Source organism: Hyperolius riggenbachi, chromosome 6, assembly GCF_040937935.1.
Source record: "Hyperolius riggenbachi isolate aHypRig1 chromosome 6, aHypRig1.pri, whole genome shotgun sequence".
Taxonomy (NCBI): Eukaryota; Metazoa; Chordata; class Amphibia; order Anura; family Hyperoliidae; genus Hyperolius; species Hyperolius riggenbachi.
The window spans coordinates 319,142,872-319,158,065 of NC_090651.1; the positions used below are offsets into that span (position 1 = coordinate 319,142,872).

At 46.5% G+C, this 15,194-nt stretch overlaps 1 protein-coding gene across 4 annotated transcripts in view; it reads right to left on the reverse strand.

Moving 5' to 3' along the window:
- Window positions 1-2,639: 2,639 nt before the first annotated feature.
- Window positions 2,640-15,194, reverse strand: part of TBC1D17 (TBC1 domain family member 17) — a 112,036-nt gene continuing 99,481 nt past the window's right edge. For all 4 annotated transcript variants that reach the window (XM_068241363.1, XM_068241362.1, XM_068241361.1 and 1 more), the window contains exons 16-17: window positions 12,211-12,297; window positions 2,640-3,155 (exon numbers count right to left, since the gene is read on the reverse strand). In XM_068241363.1, coding sequence (XP_068097464.1) covers window positions 2,943-3,155; window positions 12,211-12,297 — 300 coding nt within the window. In that variant the 3' untranslated portion in view covers window positions 2,640-2,942. The remainder of the gene's footprint in view (window positions 3,156-12,210; window positions 12,298-15,194) is intronic.

Consider the following 15,194-nt stretch of genomic DNA (forward strand, 5'->3'; position numbering starts at 1 on the left):
CAGTTCCTCAATTCACAGATTTCAAACAAGCATCAGAATGGCTGCACCCCTCACCCTTTTCTGTGAGCGGTCGCCCAATCAGATATTGGATACACATTGGTAACATATGCCTTTTAAAAGAGTTTGCTGTCTGACTCATGGCATTTGAATGAGTCAGGAAATAACTAGAGAAACTGGCTGATCAAAGCAGTCTATTAAAGTGTATCTTACTAAAATGAACAGTGAAGGATTTAAATGATATAGGTATTTCTAAATCAATTACCGTAACTCACTCTCAGAATGCTCCCAGCTCAATAATGTGATCAGAACATAGTACTGCTTTCATACAGCTGAAGGTAAGCTAGGACCCAATTCTTTCTCCACAGCAGCCTGTACATTGTACACCAGCTCTACTGTCTCTGCGAGCTTCCCCTCTCCCTGCAAACCTCCAACTGCTCTCCATTTCTGTGATAAAACTGTAACATCTGACCAATGCTTTCTGAAATCCAGAGGTATAGATCAGACTACATGTATTAATCATGTAAGGAAAGATCTCACACAAGGATAAAGAGATATTAGTTACTGATCATGTGAGTAAAGCTCTATATTATTGTGTGAAATCTTTACTCACATATGATCAGTAACTAATATCTCTATATACTTGTGTGAAAGCTTTCGTTATTGATCATGTGAGTAAAGCTTTCACACAAGGATATATAGATATTATTTACTGATCATGTGAGTCAAGCTTTCACACAAGGATATATAGATATTATTTACTAATCATGTGAATCAAGCTTTCACACAAGGATATATAGATATTATTTACTAATCATGTAAATCAAGCTTTCACGCAAGGATATAGAGATATTAGTTACTAATCATGTGAGTCAAGCTTTCACGCAAGGATATAGATACCGTATATACTCGCATACAAGCCAAATTTTTGACCCCCAAAAAGGGGGCCAAAAGTTGGGGGGTCGGCTTGTATGCGAGTCTTGGGTGGTGGTGGTCCACGCCCCCCCCCCCTCCCTCCGTGGCCGCCTCTGCTATTACCTGTTCAGCCAGCGGCCGCTTCCTCTAATTCGGGTTCCCCTCTCCATCATGCGTATAAGTGTATCACAGCAGCGCGCCCGGCGCTGTGACGAGGCAGGAAAGAGCGGTTCACCTGGAGCATGATAGAGAGGGGAACCCGGAGTAGAGGAAGCGGGGCCGCTGGCTGAACAGGTAATAGCAACGGTGGGGGGGGGGCTATACTGGGCACTATACTAGGCACTCTACTAGCTATACTGGGCACTATACTAGCTATACTGGGGCACTACCTACCCATACTGGGCACTATACTAGCTAAACTGTGCACTTTACTAGCTCTACTGGGGCACTACCTACCAATACTGGTGCACTATACTAGCTATACTGGGCACTATACTAGCTATACTGGGGCACTACCTACCCATACCGGGCACTATACTACCTATACTGGGCACTATACTAGCTATACTGGGGCACTACCTACCCATACTGGGCACTATACTATCTATACTGGGCACTTTACTAGCTATAATGAGCCACTACCTACCCATACTGGGCACTATACTAGCTATACTGGGACACACTGGGGGGATCACGCGGCCTGCACCAATCCAGCATTTCCTACACCCGGCTTATATGGGGGTCAATCATTTTTACCTGGTTTTTCAGGTAAAAGTTGGGGGTGGGGGGGGTCGGCTTATTAGTTACTAATCATGTGAGTTGAGCTTTCACGCAAGTATATAGAGATATTAGTTACTAATCATGTGAGTCAAGCTTTCACGCAAGGATATAGAGATATTAGTTATTGATCATGTGAGTCAAGCTTTCACACAAGGATACAGAGATATTAGAGCTGGTGTTCAGTGTAAGCAACATACAGGCTGCTGCTGTGGAGAAGTATTTGTAAACAATGGTCAGTGAGATGCTAACCATTTTGACTTTAGCGAATGTTCTCTTAATCTGTCTATTTATGTAGCTCAAAAATCGGTCCAATCAAAAACCGTGACTGAGGATTCTGATTGGTCAGATACCAAACTGCATAAATTTACACATAAAAATCATTAGTATCTCTCACAGACCAATGCTAAAAACAATAGGCAGCCATGGGTCATCTTAAATGACGTTAGTTGCATTATTGAGCAGGGAGCAATTTGGGTCTCATTTTATGTATAACCTTTACAAAGTGCACGGTGCACAATCCTAGGCACAAACCTGTGGAACACAAATCTCTGTGGCATCGGAAGAGATTTGCTGGCCTAAATGGTAATTTGTGATCACTTCAGCTGACACACTGCATGCAGTCAGTGAAAGTTTACACACATTCGGTGCCGTTGAGCAGCATGTACTGATCTAGGAGAGGAGGAAAGAGAGGCTCCCCACAGCTCCCAAGAAAGCAGTCACTCAGCAACATACAACCCAGCCGTCTGCTTGTCATCAGTCTTTTTAAGTGTGCAGAATTGGAGAAAGCCATACATCAAACCAGCAAGTAAAACAACCATCACCGGTTGTTATTTTAGCCAATGTTTGATGAGCGTTTGAACCCAAAATATCAGTCCAAACCAAAAACTAAATGTATCAAAGGACTTTTCTCTGTCAATGTATTTAACAAAAGTAAAAGGTCACCGATATTTTCAAGTTTTGAAGGTCTGTCTTATTCTGTAACAAACATTTATAGAACTGGCTGCATGTTCCAGAGGAGGGGGCTGTGCGGTAACACACCTGATCACTCACATAACTTGGCAAATTCTTCTATTGCTGAAAGTTGTCCGCTCTTGAGAAAGGCTTTTTTGTGAACAATGTTGGGCGTGAGTGCGGTCACATGACGGTGCAGACAATGTTAGAGTCAGACATGAGTCAGCTTATGATGTGAGTACACACTGAGTGGATGTGTTAAAGGGCACAGACTCCAGGCAAGGTCCAGGGGAGGCCGGTCAGGGGGAGAGGCTCTGGGATGTGGTGGTGTCCTCTGTAGGCAGGATCTCGATGCTGCTGTCAGGCTGGCTGGGGGACACACTTTCCGTCAGGTCCAATTCCTGGACTTGGCTTGGAGAGAGGGGCTGAGGAGGGCTGGCGGTGTCTGTGCTGGGGGCGGGGCTCTTCCCATCACTCATTCCAAGCAGCTCTTTAACGTTCATAGGCAGCTCCTGCAAGTCAAGATCAAGCAATCGCAATTCAGTTACGGATTTATAAAGCGCCAACATATTCCATGGCGCTGTACAAAGTTAGAACCAAACATGGGGTGCATAATAATGCAGACAATTGCATAGCCAACGTATAGACATTGGCACATAGTACAGAATTGGTAGACATCATACTAACTGCAGTGACAAATGTAACATGATGATCAAAATGTATAACACATTCCAAGACACAAAAGGGTGAGAGAGCCCTGTCCTTGCGAGCTTACAATCTAAAGCATACATGTCAAACTCGGGGCCGTGGGCCAACTTTGGCTCTCAGAGCCGTCAAAATTGTCCCCCAAGTGGTTTCCCCACTTTGCATTATGGTTGTCCCTCTCTAGACCACCAGGGAAGCCATATGGGAGAGAGAGGGGAAAATCACTAGACACCAGGGAACTGTATGAAGGAGGGGAGGTGTCACTAGTTACCTGGGAACAGTATAGGGGAGGGAGGGGGACCACTACACAACAGGGAATTGTATAGGGGAGGGGGGCACTAGACATGAGGGAACTGTATAGGGGAAGGAGGGGGGGCCACTACACAACAGGGAATTGTATAGGGGAGGGGGGCGCTAGACACGAGGGAACTGTATAGGGGAGGGAGGGGGACCACTACACAGCAGGGAATTGTATAGGGGAGGGGGGCACTAGACATGAGGGAACTGTATAGGGGAAGGAGGGGGGGGGCCACTACACAACAGGGAATTGTATAGGGGAGGGGGGCGCTAGACACGAGGGAACTGTATAGGGGAGGGAGGGGGACCACTACACAGCAGGGAATTGTATAGGGGAGGGGGGCACTAGACATGAGGGAACTGTATAGGGGAAGGAGGGGGGGCCACTACACAACAGGGAATTGTATAGGGGAGGGGGGCGCTAGACACGAGGGAACTGTATAGGGGAAGGAGGGGGGCCACTACACAACAGGGAATTGTCTAGGGGAGGGGGGCACTAGAAATGAGGGAACTGTATAGGGGAGGGAGGGGGACCACTACACAACAGGGAATTGTATAGGGGAGGGGGGTGCTAGACACGAGGGAACTGTATAGGGGAGGGAGGGGGACCACTACACAACAGGGAATTGTATAGGGGAGGGGGGCACTAGACACGAGAGAACGGTATAGGGGAGGAAGGGGGACCACTACACAACAGGGAATTGTATAGGGGAGGGGGGCACTAGACATGAGGGAACTGTATAGGGGAGGGAGGGGGACCACTACACAACAGGGAATTGTATAGGGGAAGGGGGCACTAGACATGAGGGAACAGTATAGGGGAGGGAGGGGAACCACTACACAACAGGGAATTGTATAGGGGAGGGGGGCACTAGACACGAGGGAACAGTATAGGGGAGGGAGGGGGACCACTACACAACAGGGAATTGTATAGGGGAGGGGGCACTAGACACGAGGGAACTGTATAGGGGAGGGAGGGGGACCACTTCACAAGAGTTAATTGTATAGGGGAGGGGGGGGCACTAGACACGAGGGAACTGTATAGCGGAGGGAGGGGGACCACTAACAACAGTGAATTGTATAGGGGAGGGGGTCACTAGACACGAGGGAACAGTATAGGGGAGGGAGGGGGACCACTACACAACAGGGAATTGTATAGGGGAGGGGGCACTAGACACGAGGGAACAGTATAGGGGAGGGAGGGGGACCACTACACAACAGGGAATTGTATAGGGGAGGGGGCACTAGACACGAGGGAACTGTATAGGGGAGGGAGGGGGACCACTACACAAGAGTGAATTGTATAGGGGAGGGGGGGCACTAGACACAAGAGAACTGTATAGGGGAGGGAGTGAGGACCACTAAACATTAGAAACACCAGGGAACTGTATAGCGATTTGTATAGGGAACTGTAATTCCTGTATTTCCCTCCCAGGAAACTTTATAAGGGAGGGAGGTGGCCACAAGACAGTGAGGTTGGCCTGCAACTTTTTTCCATTGTACAATTCTGGCCCACTTTGTATTTGAGTTTGACACCCCTGATCTAAAGGAATAGGTAGGAAACAAGAGGTGGGCTAATATATACAATATATATATATATACCTAGAGGCAGTGTGTTTTTAGTTTATATTTATAAGTACAAATTGGCCACAGGTTTAATGGGAATGGCTTAAATTAGAGCATATGCTTGTTTGAAAACTCTAAGGGCTCCCTCAAAACTCATTTACTTCAAAGGTTAGAGAGTGGTGGAGGTGTGGTGGATTCCAGAGGAGGGGTGGGGCTTGTGAGAAATCTTGTATATGTGAATGCAAGGAAGTGATTGTACAGGAGAACAGAAAAAGGTTGTGTGCAGACTGGAAATTTTATAAAGTGAAACACCACTAAATGTTTTCTTCTGCCAGGCTTTTATTGCTTTCAATGTCCCCTGCTGGGGTGATTTTTCCTCACTTCTGGTTCTTGTTGACCTTTTAACTGTAGCAGGTGGTATGCAGGAGACTATACTCCTGATCTAACATCTCCATGCTACAAAAAAAAGTGTATTTATTGTTATTGTTTCTTTATATGTGGAAGCAAGGTGAACCTGATGCACACGGTTCACCTTGCTTCCTGTCCCCAGTGATCCTGACCTCAGCACAGGAAGTGAGGGTTAGAGTCCCCAAACGTGACAAAGACAGCAATTCAATTTTTTTCTACAAAAATAAAAGTTTTTTTAGCTGGGGTTTCACTTCAGGTGTAGATGTAACAAAACAACCACCCTCAGCCAATCAACTATATATTCAGTATTGCGAGCATTTTATCAAGCTTTATTGCGGCTTTACCGACTGAAGTTTATTCCAATTCCAATGTTGTGAGGACAACAAAAGCATCAGTCATGGATTTTCTTACTAAGCTTAGCTAAGCTTAAAAAAACAAAAAGCTAAAATGGAGACAAAATCGGGGGACAACTGCACACTCAAACGCTTCAGCCCACTTAAAATCTAGGTGTGTCTGTCCCTATTGATATCCAGTAACAGAAGCTATACTGTAGTACAGTGTTTCTCATTATCACAAGTACCCCTTGACAAATATATATTTAATTGTAGTACATGATAATTGGTTCTTAACAATCTCCAAGCATTTACTATTGCTTTTAATTAGCCAAAACACTAATTTGGTGTTGTTTAAATAAGATTTTATCATTTTCTAAGACTCTTAAGCTGGCCATACACTGGCCCGATTTGCTGCCGTTTCGACAGCAGATTCGATCACTGGGATCGAATCTGCTGCCAATCGTTCACGCTACACGCCGAATTTCGATCCATTCCGTCCGATCCTGTCGATCGCGCCGTGCGGAAAATAACCGTCGATCGCCCGCGGGTAAAGAGCGCATCGCTAGCGGCGTTCGAGTGCCCGACGACCGATGCAATAGAGCCGCATACATTACCTGCTCCGCCGGCACGACTCCCGGGTCTCCGCTCTTCTTCTCCATCTTTGCTCTGGTCTGGTCTCCGGCATGCTTCCCTTCTTCCTGTCCCGGCAGGAAGTTTAAACAGTAGAGGGCGCTCTACTGTTTAAACTTCCCCCAGACAGGAAGAAGGGAAGCATGCCGGAGACCAGACCAGAGCGGAGACGGAGAAGAAGAGCGGAGACCCGGGAGTCGTGCCGGCAGAGCAGGTAATGTATGCGGGATGGGGGGAAGCGGCGGCACCACCACCACAGATTGTGAACGGTTTCAGGCTGAAATCGGTTCACAATCTGTTTGCAGTAAATGCAAGAAATTGTATACAAGCGCTCGCAGTTCAAAAATATGAAACACAGGCTGAAAACACCAGTTCAATGATGGAGCGCTCCCTGGCTATTTGTGAGTAGCTAGAATAAATTAAACAATATAAGGGTTAGCGCTCAGGACACAGTCTGTGTAATAAAGTTCTTCATAATACTCCACACGTCCAGTGACGTCAGACGTTACACCGCTCCGTAGCTCCGCCCGCTTTATTTTTGAGGTCACAGCAAAGCTTACCCCCTGAGAACACGGAGAGCTGAGTCTGCTGAAGTGTGGAGATCGCCTTGGAGGCTGAGGGGTGGCCAATACCCCTAAAGCGAAGTCGGGCCCATCTTGGCCGCACCTTCCGGTGAGTCTCTCTATGTTGGGGGGTAGGCAACAAGTGCCCTGTTGACATCTTCTGTCCCCGTGTGGAGTATTATGAAGAACTTTATTACACAGACTGTGTCCTGAGCGCTAACCCTTTATATTGTTTAATCTGTTTGCAGTAAAGGCAGCCATACGATCCCTCTCTGATCAGATTCGATCAGATAGGGATCTGTCTGTTGGTCGAATCTGATGGCAAATCGACCAGTGTATGGCTACCTTAAATTTGTTATTCTTGGTGAAGTATATCAAGTCAGAGTACCCCCTGGCACCATCAGAAGTACCCCTGGGGTACGCGTACCACACGTTGAGAACCTAGGCTGTAGTAGACCTATAGACTGTAAAGGGTGTCTGAAATGTAACCCCCAGCTTTCTGCAGAAATCTGGGAAAGCAGATAGCCAATGAAATATACAGGAAGATGAGGATGTGCAAAAGTCTTGCACAATGCTTACCAAACAGTGTTTTTTTGCCATGGCTCTTCCTCTGATACTGCTACACTAAGGCTAGGTTTCCACTTGTGCGTTTTGTGTCAGATTTTTCTCTCAGAAAATTTGCACTGATTTGGTACTGAATGGGGCTGTTTCTATGCAATGCGAATTTTCGTACGTGTGAAAAAAAAAAATTTTTCCGGACATTGCGTACGATTCACGTACAATGCTTTGTATAGGCAATGGTAATTTTGGCATTATTTGTGCGAAAATTCGCATTAGATCCTTGGTTGCAGGAAGTTGTCAGCAGTCATGACTTGTTGTATTTAACGAATGCAAATTTTCACGTACAAAAATTTGCATAATAACGTTTAAAAATTTAGATGCAAATTTTCACAAAGCAGAAAAATCTCATAAGTTTTGCAGGCGAAAATTTCACGCTACAGTGGAAACGTAGCCTTATTGTATTCCTGACCCGAGGCAAACTTACATAAAGGTAGCCATAGATCTAGCAATGATGGGCAGATTCGACCAAGAGACTAAATTTCTTAATCTGATTAGAGAGAGATTTGTCAGCTGCCCACACACAGCAGGCCGATTCTGGATTGATCCCCCCCCCCCCCCCACCCACCCGTGTGCATTTATACATTATCTGTCCGGTGTCACTCACTGCGCGGTGCCCATCCATCTTCCGAATCCCCCGCTCTTCCATTAGTGGTATACACTTCGCAGGCGCATAGCACACGGCTCGTATGTGACGTCACACACGCACCACGCCGGCAGCGTTTAAACCGATAACGGTAGAGTGGGGAATTCTGAAGACGGATGGGCACCGCACGGTGGGCGACACAGGACAGGTAATGTATAAATGCACACAAGGGGGGCACATTTATAAACTAGGGCAGCACCACCGGGGTTACAACACGTTCGTTGCTTGTCTCGCTATCACTCGCAGTTACTGCCGGGCACCTGATCGACCACGACGGCCCGACATCTTGCAGCACAATCCGATCAATACATTCTACCGATTTCGGCAGGAAATTGGTCGCACTGTCGATCGGGCATGCTCTTGGCAGCACAGAGTTTTATGCATTTTCATACTAATGATCGAATAACTCCTTTTTAATAACTCCTTTTTTTGTATAGCGCTTTTCTCCTGTCGGACTCAAAGCGCTTGTGAAGCAGCCACTAGAGGGCACTCAGTAGGCAGTATCAGTGTAAGAAAGTCTCGCCCAAAGAGCTCCTTACTGAATAGGTGCTGGCTTACTGAACAGCCAGAGCAGAGATTCGAACCCAGGTCTCCTGTGTCAGAGGCGGAGCCTTTAACCATTACACCATCCAGAATCAGATGGTCGATCTGCCATCAAGTCGATAGATGTATGGGCACTATAATGTAAGCACAGAGGTGTAGTAATGCTGGATGCATATACCTCTGTGCATTGTCCATTACTCTCCTCATTTCCCCCGGTCCTCGCAATCACTCCTTGAAAGCATCGCACATGAAATTCTGCACTGTGTTTACTAGAAAGCCAGGCATATAGAGAAGCGTCTATGTATAGATGAATCTACCTACACTGCATTTTCCATTGCAATGCCCTTGCGCTCGTTAATACTGCAATTACTAAAGGGATATCTCATTCCTCAGTTTTGTTGGCCTAAGGGAGAAAGAGATACTTTTTGCAAAGACAAAAAAAAAAAAATGATTCGATTCAACACATTTTAAAGCAAACTCATCAGAAGAGAAACATAAAGGCTGCCATTGCTGACAAACCAATCAAACATCGATTGAGAGGACTTACATTTCTTGGGGATTTTTGTAAGGCTCGAGGCTTTTTATTAAATCTACCACATTATCTATTAAAAATAACCATTTGGTGCATGAGTACCTTGAAAAAGAGGTTGGCTGAGGATGCTACAGGACTCAATGCCCAGTACCAGGAATAATTCTCAGATTGATTTCTCTGCACCTGGATTCAGGTGCACAAAGTTATCCATCGTCCCTAAAAGCAGGTAATCCCCGCGCCCCTTCTGTAGCTCAGCTCTGATGCTTGTGGAACTCAGCCCACCCTTCCTGAGCTGAACCCCGCCTCTCCTGGTGCTCACCCCCGCCGCTCCTGGTGCTCAGCTCTGCCCCTGCTGGTACCCAGCCCCGCCTCTCCACAAGCAGCTCTGTGCTACTGTGCAGGCATGGCCATACTCACACATGCTTGTGCAAGAGCAGGAGTGCAGCCACAACCTTCCATCCAGAGGGTCCCGGCGAGTGGCTATGGGGCCGGCGACGGCACGGGAAGCCTCTGGAGGATCCAGACGCTTCCATCTTTCCCAGTAAGTAACTCTCTCGTGCAGGGCCGCCATCAGAAATTTTAGGCCCCCCCCCACTGAGCCACCCCACCCAGTGCCTTCATACCAATAGGATAGGATTAAGGTAGGATAGGATTAAGGATACCTTAGTGGAAAATAAAATGAAAAATCGACCCCCCTCCCAAAAACCCCCCCCAAAAACTTACTTCTGAGTCGGTGTGATTGCGGCTTACTGCGCAGGCGCTACCCGGCGAAGCAAATGCTTGTACGCATTCGCGTGGCCAGGAGCGCTATGCGCAGGCGCGCTACGTATTAGTGATGTCTACGTAGTATGCCTGCGCAAAGCGCTCCCTACTGGCTGCATGAATGCTTACAAGGATACGCTTCCTGGGCAGCGCTTGCGTAGTAAGCCGCGACCACCCCGACCCAGAAGTAAGTTCAGGGGGTTGCTATAGATTAATGGAGTTGGACAAAGTAGAACTGGGGAGTGGTGGGCATGAGGAGAGCCCACTAAACATGCCTGCTCCCGTTCCCCCCCCCCCCCCCCCCGTTTTTTACTTTTAATTTTCCACTAAGGTATCCCTTAATGCGCTATTAGGAGTCTCTAGGTTTTCCATCTATTTTCTTCAACATGCCAGCTATGGTATATACTGTGTTTTTTTTTGTATGAGTAACTTAAAGTGGTATGAAACATAGAGCATTTCTTCTTTGCTCTAAAAGATTATTCAAAGCATATAATATACTACTTTTTTTTTTTTTTTTTTTTTTTTTTTAGCAAAACAGCTTTCAAACAGTTAAACACATTACTTATTTTTTCAATAGAAAGCTTTCTGCAGTAAGATCCAAATCCAAACTGGTGATAACATTATCTTGTGTTTACTTAAAGAGGAACTCCAGTGAAAATAAATGTAATAAAAAAAGTGCTTCATTTTTACAATAAATATGTTTTCCCATTGTAAAATATTTCCTCTCCCCGATTTACATTCTGACATTTATCACTTGGTGACATTTTTACTGCCGGCAGGTGATGTCAGTGGAAGTAGCTGCTGCTTGCTTTTTTAGCAGTTGGAAACCACGGTCCTCACAGTTTCCTGTGGGAGGGGTTTCACCACAATATCAGCCATACAGAGCCCCCTGATGATGCGTTTGTGAAAAGGAAAAGATTTCTCATGTAAAAGGGGGTATCAGCTATTGATTGGGATGAAGTTCAATTATTGGTCACGGTTTCTCTTTAATTGTAGCAAGTGAAGAATGTAAACATTCCCTGCCAGTGCAGAAACTCCTAATGTGTTCAGAACACAGACAGCAGCTCAGAAATCATGTCCAAGTACATTACAATATAAATACACTAGTTATGAATAAAATGCAATGGCGGTTTTCAGAGCAAGTAAACTATACTTTGGGAACTTGTAATTTTTAAATGAATAAATACTAATAGTGCACAAAAGCAATTAGGATAATGGGTGATAAAAAGAAGAAAACACATTTTTATTGAATATCATGTTGGAGTTTAATACTTCTTTACTAAAAGATTTAATGAGAAACCCTTACAAATACGGGTAACACACACAAACTCCATGCAGATAGCGTCTTGACCCATATCCCACCAGCGCTACGAGGCGTGAGTGCTGTCCGCTACACCTCCGTGTTGCCCAGAGATAGATCTGCTGACGGGCATTGTAAGCGCAGACGCGGCTCTGTTTCTGCAGACACTGCTCTTCAGTGTATAGGAGCGAGCCTGCAGATGGTGTGCCTGCCAGCCTGCCATCTGCAGACTAAAATACATCTACGGCCAGCTTTCGTGTGGTCACATTCTGTAACGTGACAGGTTGCTAAACTGTGACACGAGGGCAGCATGACTTTTAAAAGAGAGTTCTACTGTAATTCAACACAGGACAGCTAATTAGAGCCCTTCCTTCTGTCACACTCCCACTCCTCTGTGCTTAAACCCTTCGCAAGGAAAACCGCCAAAGCGTGCAAAAAGGTGACTTCACAGACATGTCTTTTTCAACCTCATTATCTCGAGAATATGGGGACCTATAAAATAAAAGTATTATGGATTCCCTTTAAGGACATGGCTGATCCTGACTGCACAGAGCCAGCATAGATCCGGTCTCCGGCAGGCTGGTGAAGAGAGGGGGGGGGGACAGAGAGGTCACAAAGCATTGGCAGCGCTGCGGCGATCACAGCCAAACCCCGGCACTCACCTGACAGTGTGCCAGCTGCTGATTCAGAGCTTCAGCCCGACACAGAATGTCCTCCACACTCATCTTCATGGTCAGCTCGTTAATGTGCTGAAGAGAGGCAAAGGCAAGAGAGGAATGAGCTGTGCAGAAGCATATTGGACAGAGGAGGAGGGGGGGAAGAGGCTGGAGTAACAAGCACTAAAATCACAAGAGAGGCAGAAAAATTAGCAGATGATAAATACTCATTTGTGCAAGCATCACTTTCTGTTTATTTTTTGTTGTACATCTGTGGCTCTTAAAGAGAACCAGTCACAAATATAGGAATGTAATAGTTCACTCTGAAAGTAACCTAGTAAGGACGTTTTGATAACCTTGGCCAGCTTTTTGTACTGTTACCTAAAGAGGAGCTCCGCATTGTTGCACAGCCCCATATATACATCCTCAATTCTCCAGAAACGATTGCTCCAGCATGCTGGAAAGTTCTCACCCGAAAAGGCACTTGAAACAAAAAGAAAAACCGAGAGCCCAATATAGTGCAGTAAGTCTAACAATTGTTGGCGAAATAATTAACTCATGACTCATGACTCATCACTCATGATGTCACACACATGCGCAGAGGGTGCCCGGCAACGGGAACGCGATCTAGGACGCGCTCCACCGGGCCAGCGCAGACGTACTACTCCGGGTCATTGCGACCCGGAAGTAGTAAGAGCCACAGCCACATGACAGGTTGGGCAGCCGAACAGTTCGGCTGCAGTTGCGCTAACAGTTCGCCCAACTCTAGTGGATATACTCACAAACACGGGTTACCACATAGGCAACCACTTGAAATGCAGGTGGGGAGTATTAGAACCTGACCCCACTCAGGTTTAAGAAGTCGCTCTCTGTAGATAGAAAGAAGGGGACAGTTCCCTCCACCCAAGGTGGACTATATACTGTGCAAAATTGGACAGAGGCGCCAGGCAGGTTGAAATGATCTAAAAACAACTAAAAAGGAGGAGTACAGGTGGACTTACCTCCTGGAATGATGGACAATCGAGATTGTTCAAATCGCAAATAACAATTTCTTTTGGCACTCCGCAACGCGTTTCGCAGGTATAACCCGCTTCATCAGGCAAGGAGTGCAAGCTCAAAAAGGTCCAATAGTGGCAATGCGCCTCTGTACAGAGGCGCATTGCCACTATTGGACCTTTTTGAGCTTGCACTCCTTGCCTGATGAAGCGTGTTATACCTGCGAAACGCGTTGCGGAGTGCCAAAATAAATTGTTATTTGCGATTTGAACAATCTCGATTGTCCATCATTCCAGGAGGTAAGTCCACCTGTACTCCTCCTTTTTAGTTGTTTTTAGATCATTTTAACCTGCCTGGCGCCTCTGTCCAAATTTGCTCACCCGAAAAGGGCACGGCCAGGTGCAAGACGGTAGCGCCGTCCTGATGACCGAAAGGACCCCTCCACCTTACCCCCGCCCCCTATGTAAAATAGAAAGCCCTGGGCCGGTAGCAAGTGTTGCAGGCTCACCTGTCTGCTGGTGTGCCTCCTCCTGTGTCCTGCGTCTTTCTCCATTGCCACCATGGGCGATGGTACCGTGACCCTAACGGATGTATGTGACCCCAATACATGTGGTGAGTTAACAGGGATACAGGCACCCACGGCAATGAAGAGAAGACACAGGACATAGGAGCAGGGCAGTTTCTTGGGCAGTGCGGGCTGGGGGACCGCCCTGGGCGCAGACCGGCAAGTAGAAGAAGGGGGGCACAGGCAGAAGGACATAACTGCTAGGGAGCTGGTGACGCGCGGTGCAGCCAAATGGAAGAAGATTACCAGCGCAATCACCTTCCTTGACTCCTCCTAGGCTGCCTGCTTCAGACGTCAAGTCATGATCACGTCACCACCGCATGATGACACCTGATGTCCTGTAGAGGTACTGCAGGCTGTGCGCGGCGCCCATGGAGGAGTCGGCTTTTCAGGCTCTCTTCGCCTGTGTGTATTCCTGGTCCCAGCTTCCTCCTGGATGAGTGGCTGGTCAATAGTAAGTAGGCAGATCTACTTGTGAACCTGTGGCTGTGTGACTGTCCCTAAAGAGTAAGGTTTCGCAAGTCCACAGGGGTGGGGGTGCAATTTTTACATCCTCGCCCTGGGTGCAATTTAGCCTAGAAACTGCCCTGCATAGGAGGAGAAGACCAGCGGACAGGTGAGCCAAAACTACACTGCAATACTCACCACTCGTCCGAGTGGCATAAATTACATAAGAGGAAGGCGGTCCGGTGGTCATTGGTAATGCAAACGACGCTACTGCCAAGCACCAGATGGAGCACTATTAAGTGAGATCTTTCCAGCATGCCGGATCAATGGATTCGATGGCTTTCAGATGGAAATTGATTGAAATGAGGATTGGGTGGCCATGTTGCAGCATTTCGATTATTACTACCGAATCTGTGGAATAACAATGCCAAAAAACGAACAGTGTATGGTCATCTTAAGTTTTTAAAAAGAAAAGTCCTGTGTGACACTAGCCTTAGGAAGGTGCCCAATTTACATATCCATACTATAGAAATACAACCACGGCTACATTTTATTCTGAGAAATACGAACAGCTCCGCCATTGTGACTATAGAAGAGGTTACGTTGAAACTGGAGTCTCCCTTTAATGCCAACCTGAACTCAGAACTTTCTCTCTGCTCTAAAAGAAAAGCAAAAGCATCATAACCATTAAAGAAAAACATTTTTGTTACAGATGATTCAAATCCTGCAATAAATCTGCAGTTTGTCTACTTCCTGTTTTCATGGAAGCAGGCTAGGGGTTAACATCTACAAATTAGCTGCTCTGCCGAGGCAGCCAGCTGACAGCTGTGAGATCAAATTACAGTTGTGACTAGTCACAGATGAGGGGAAAATAGACAGGCTAAACTCTCTAAATATACAACATATACAGGGTGCATTTCTCTAGGAGGTTTTCCTTCTGTCCTGTGCAAGTTCGAATCCTCTTTAAAAGAAAGACAAAGAC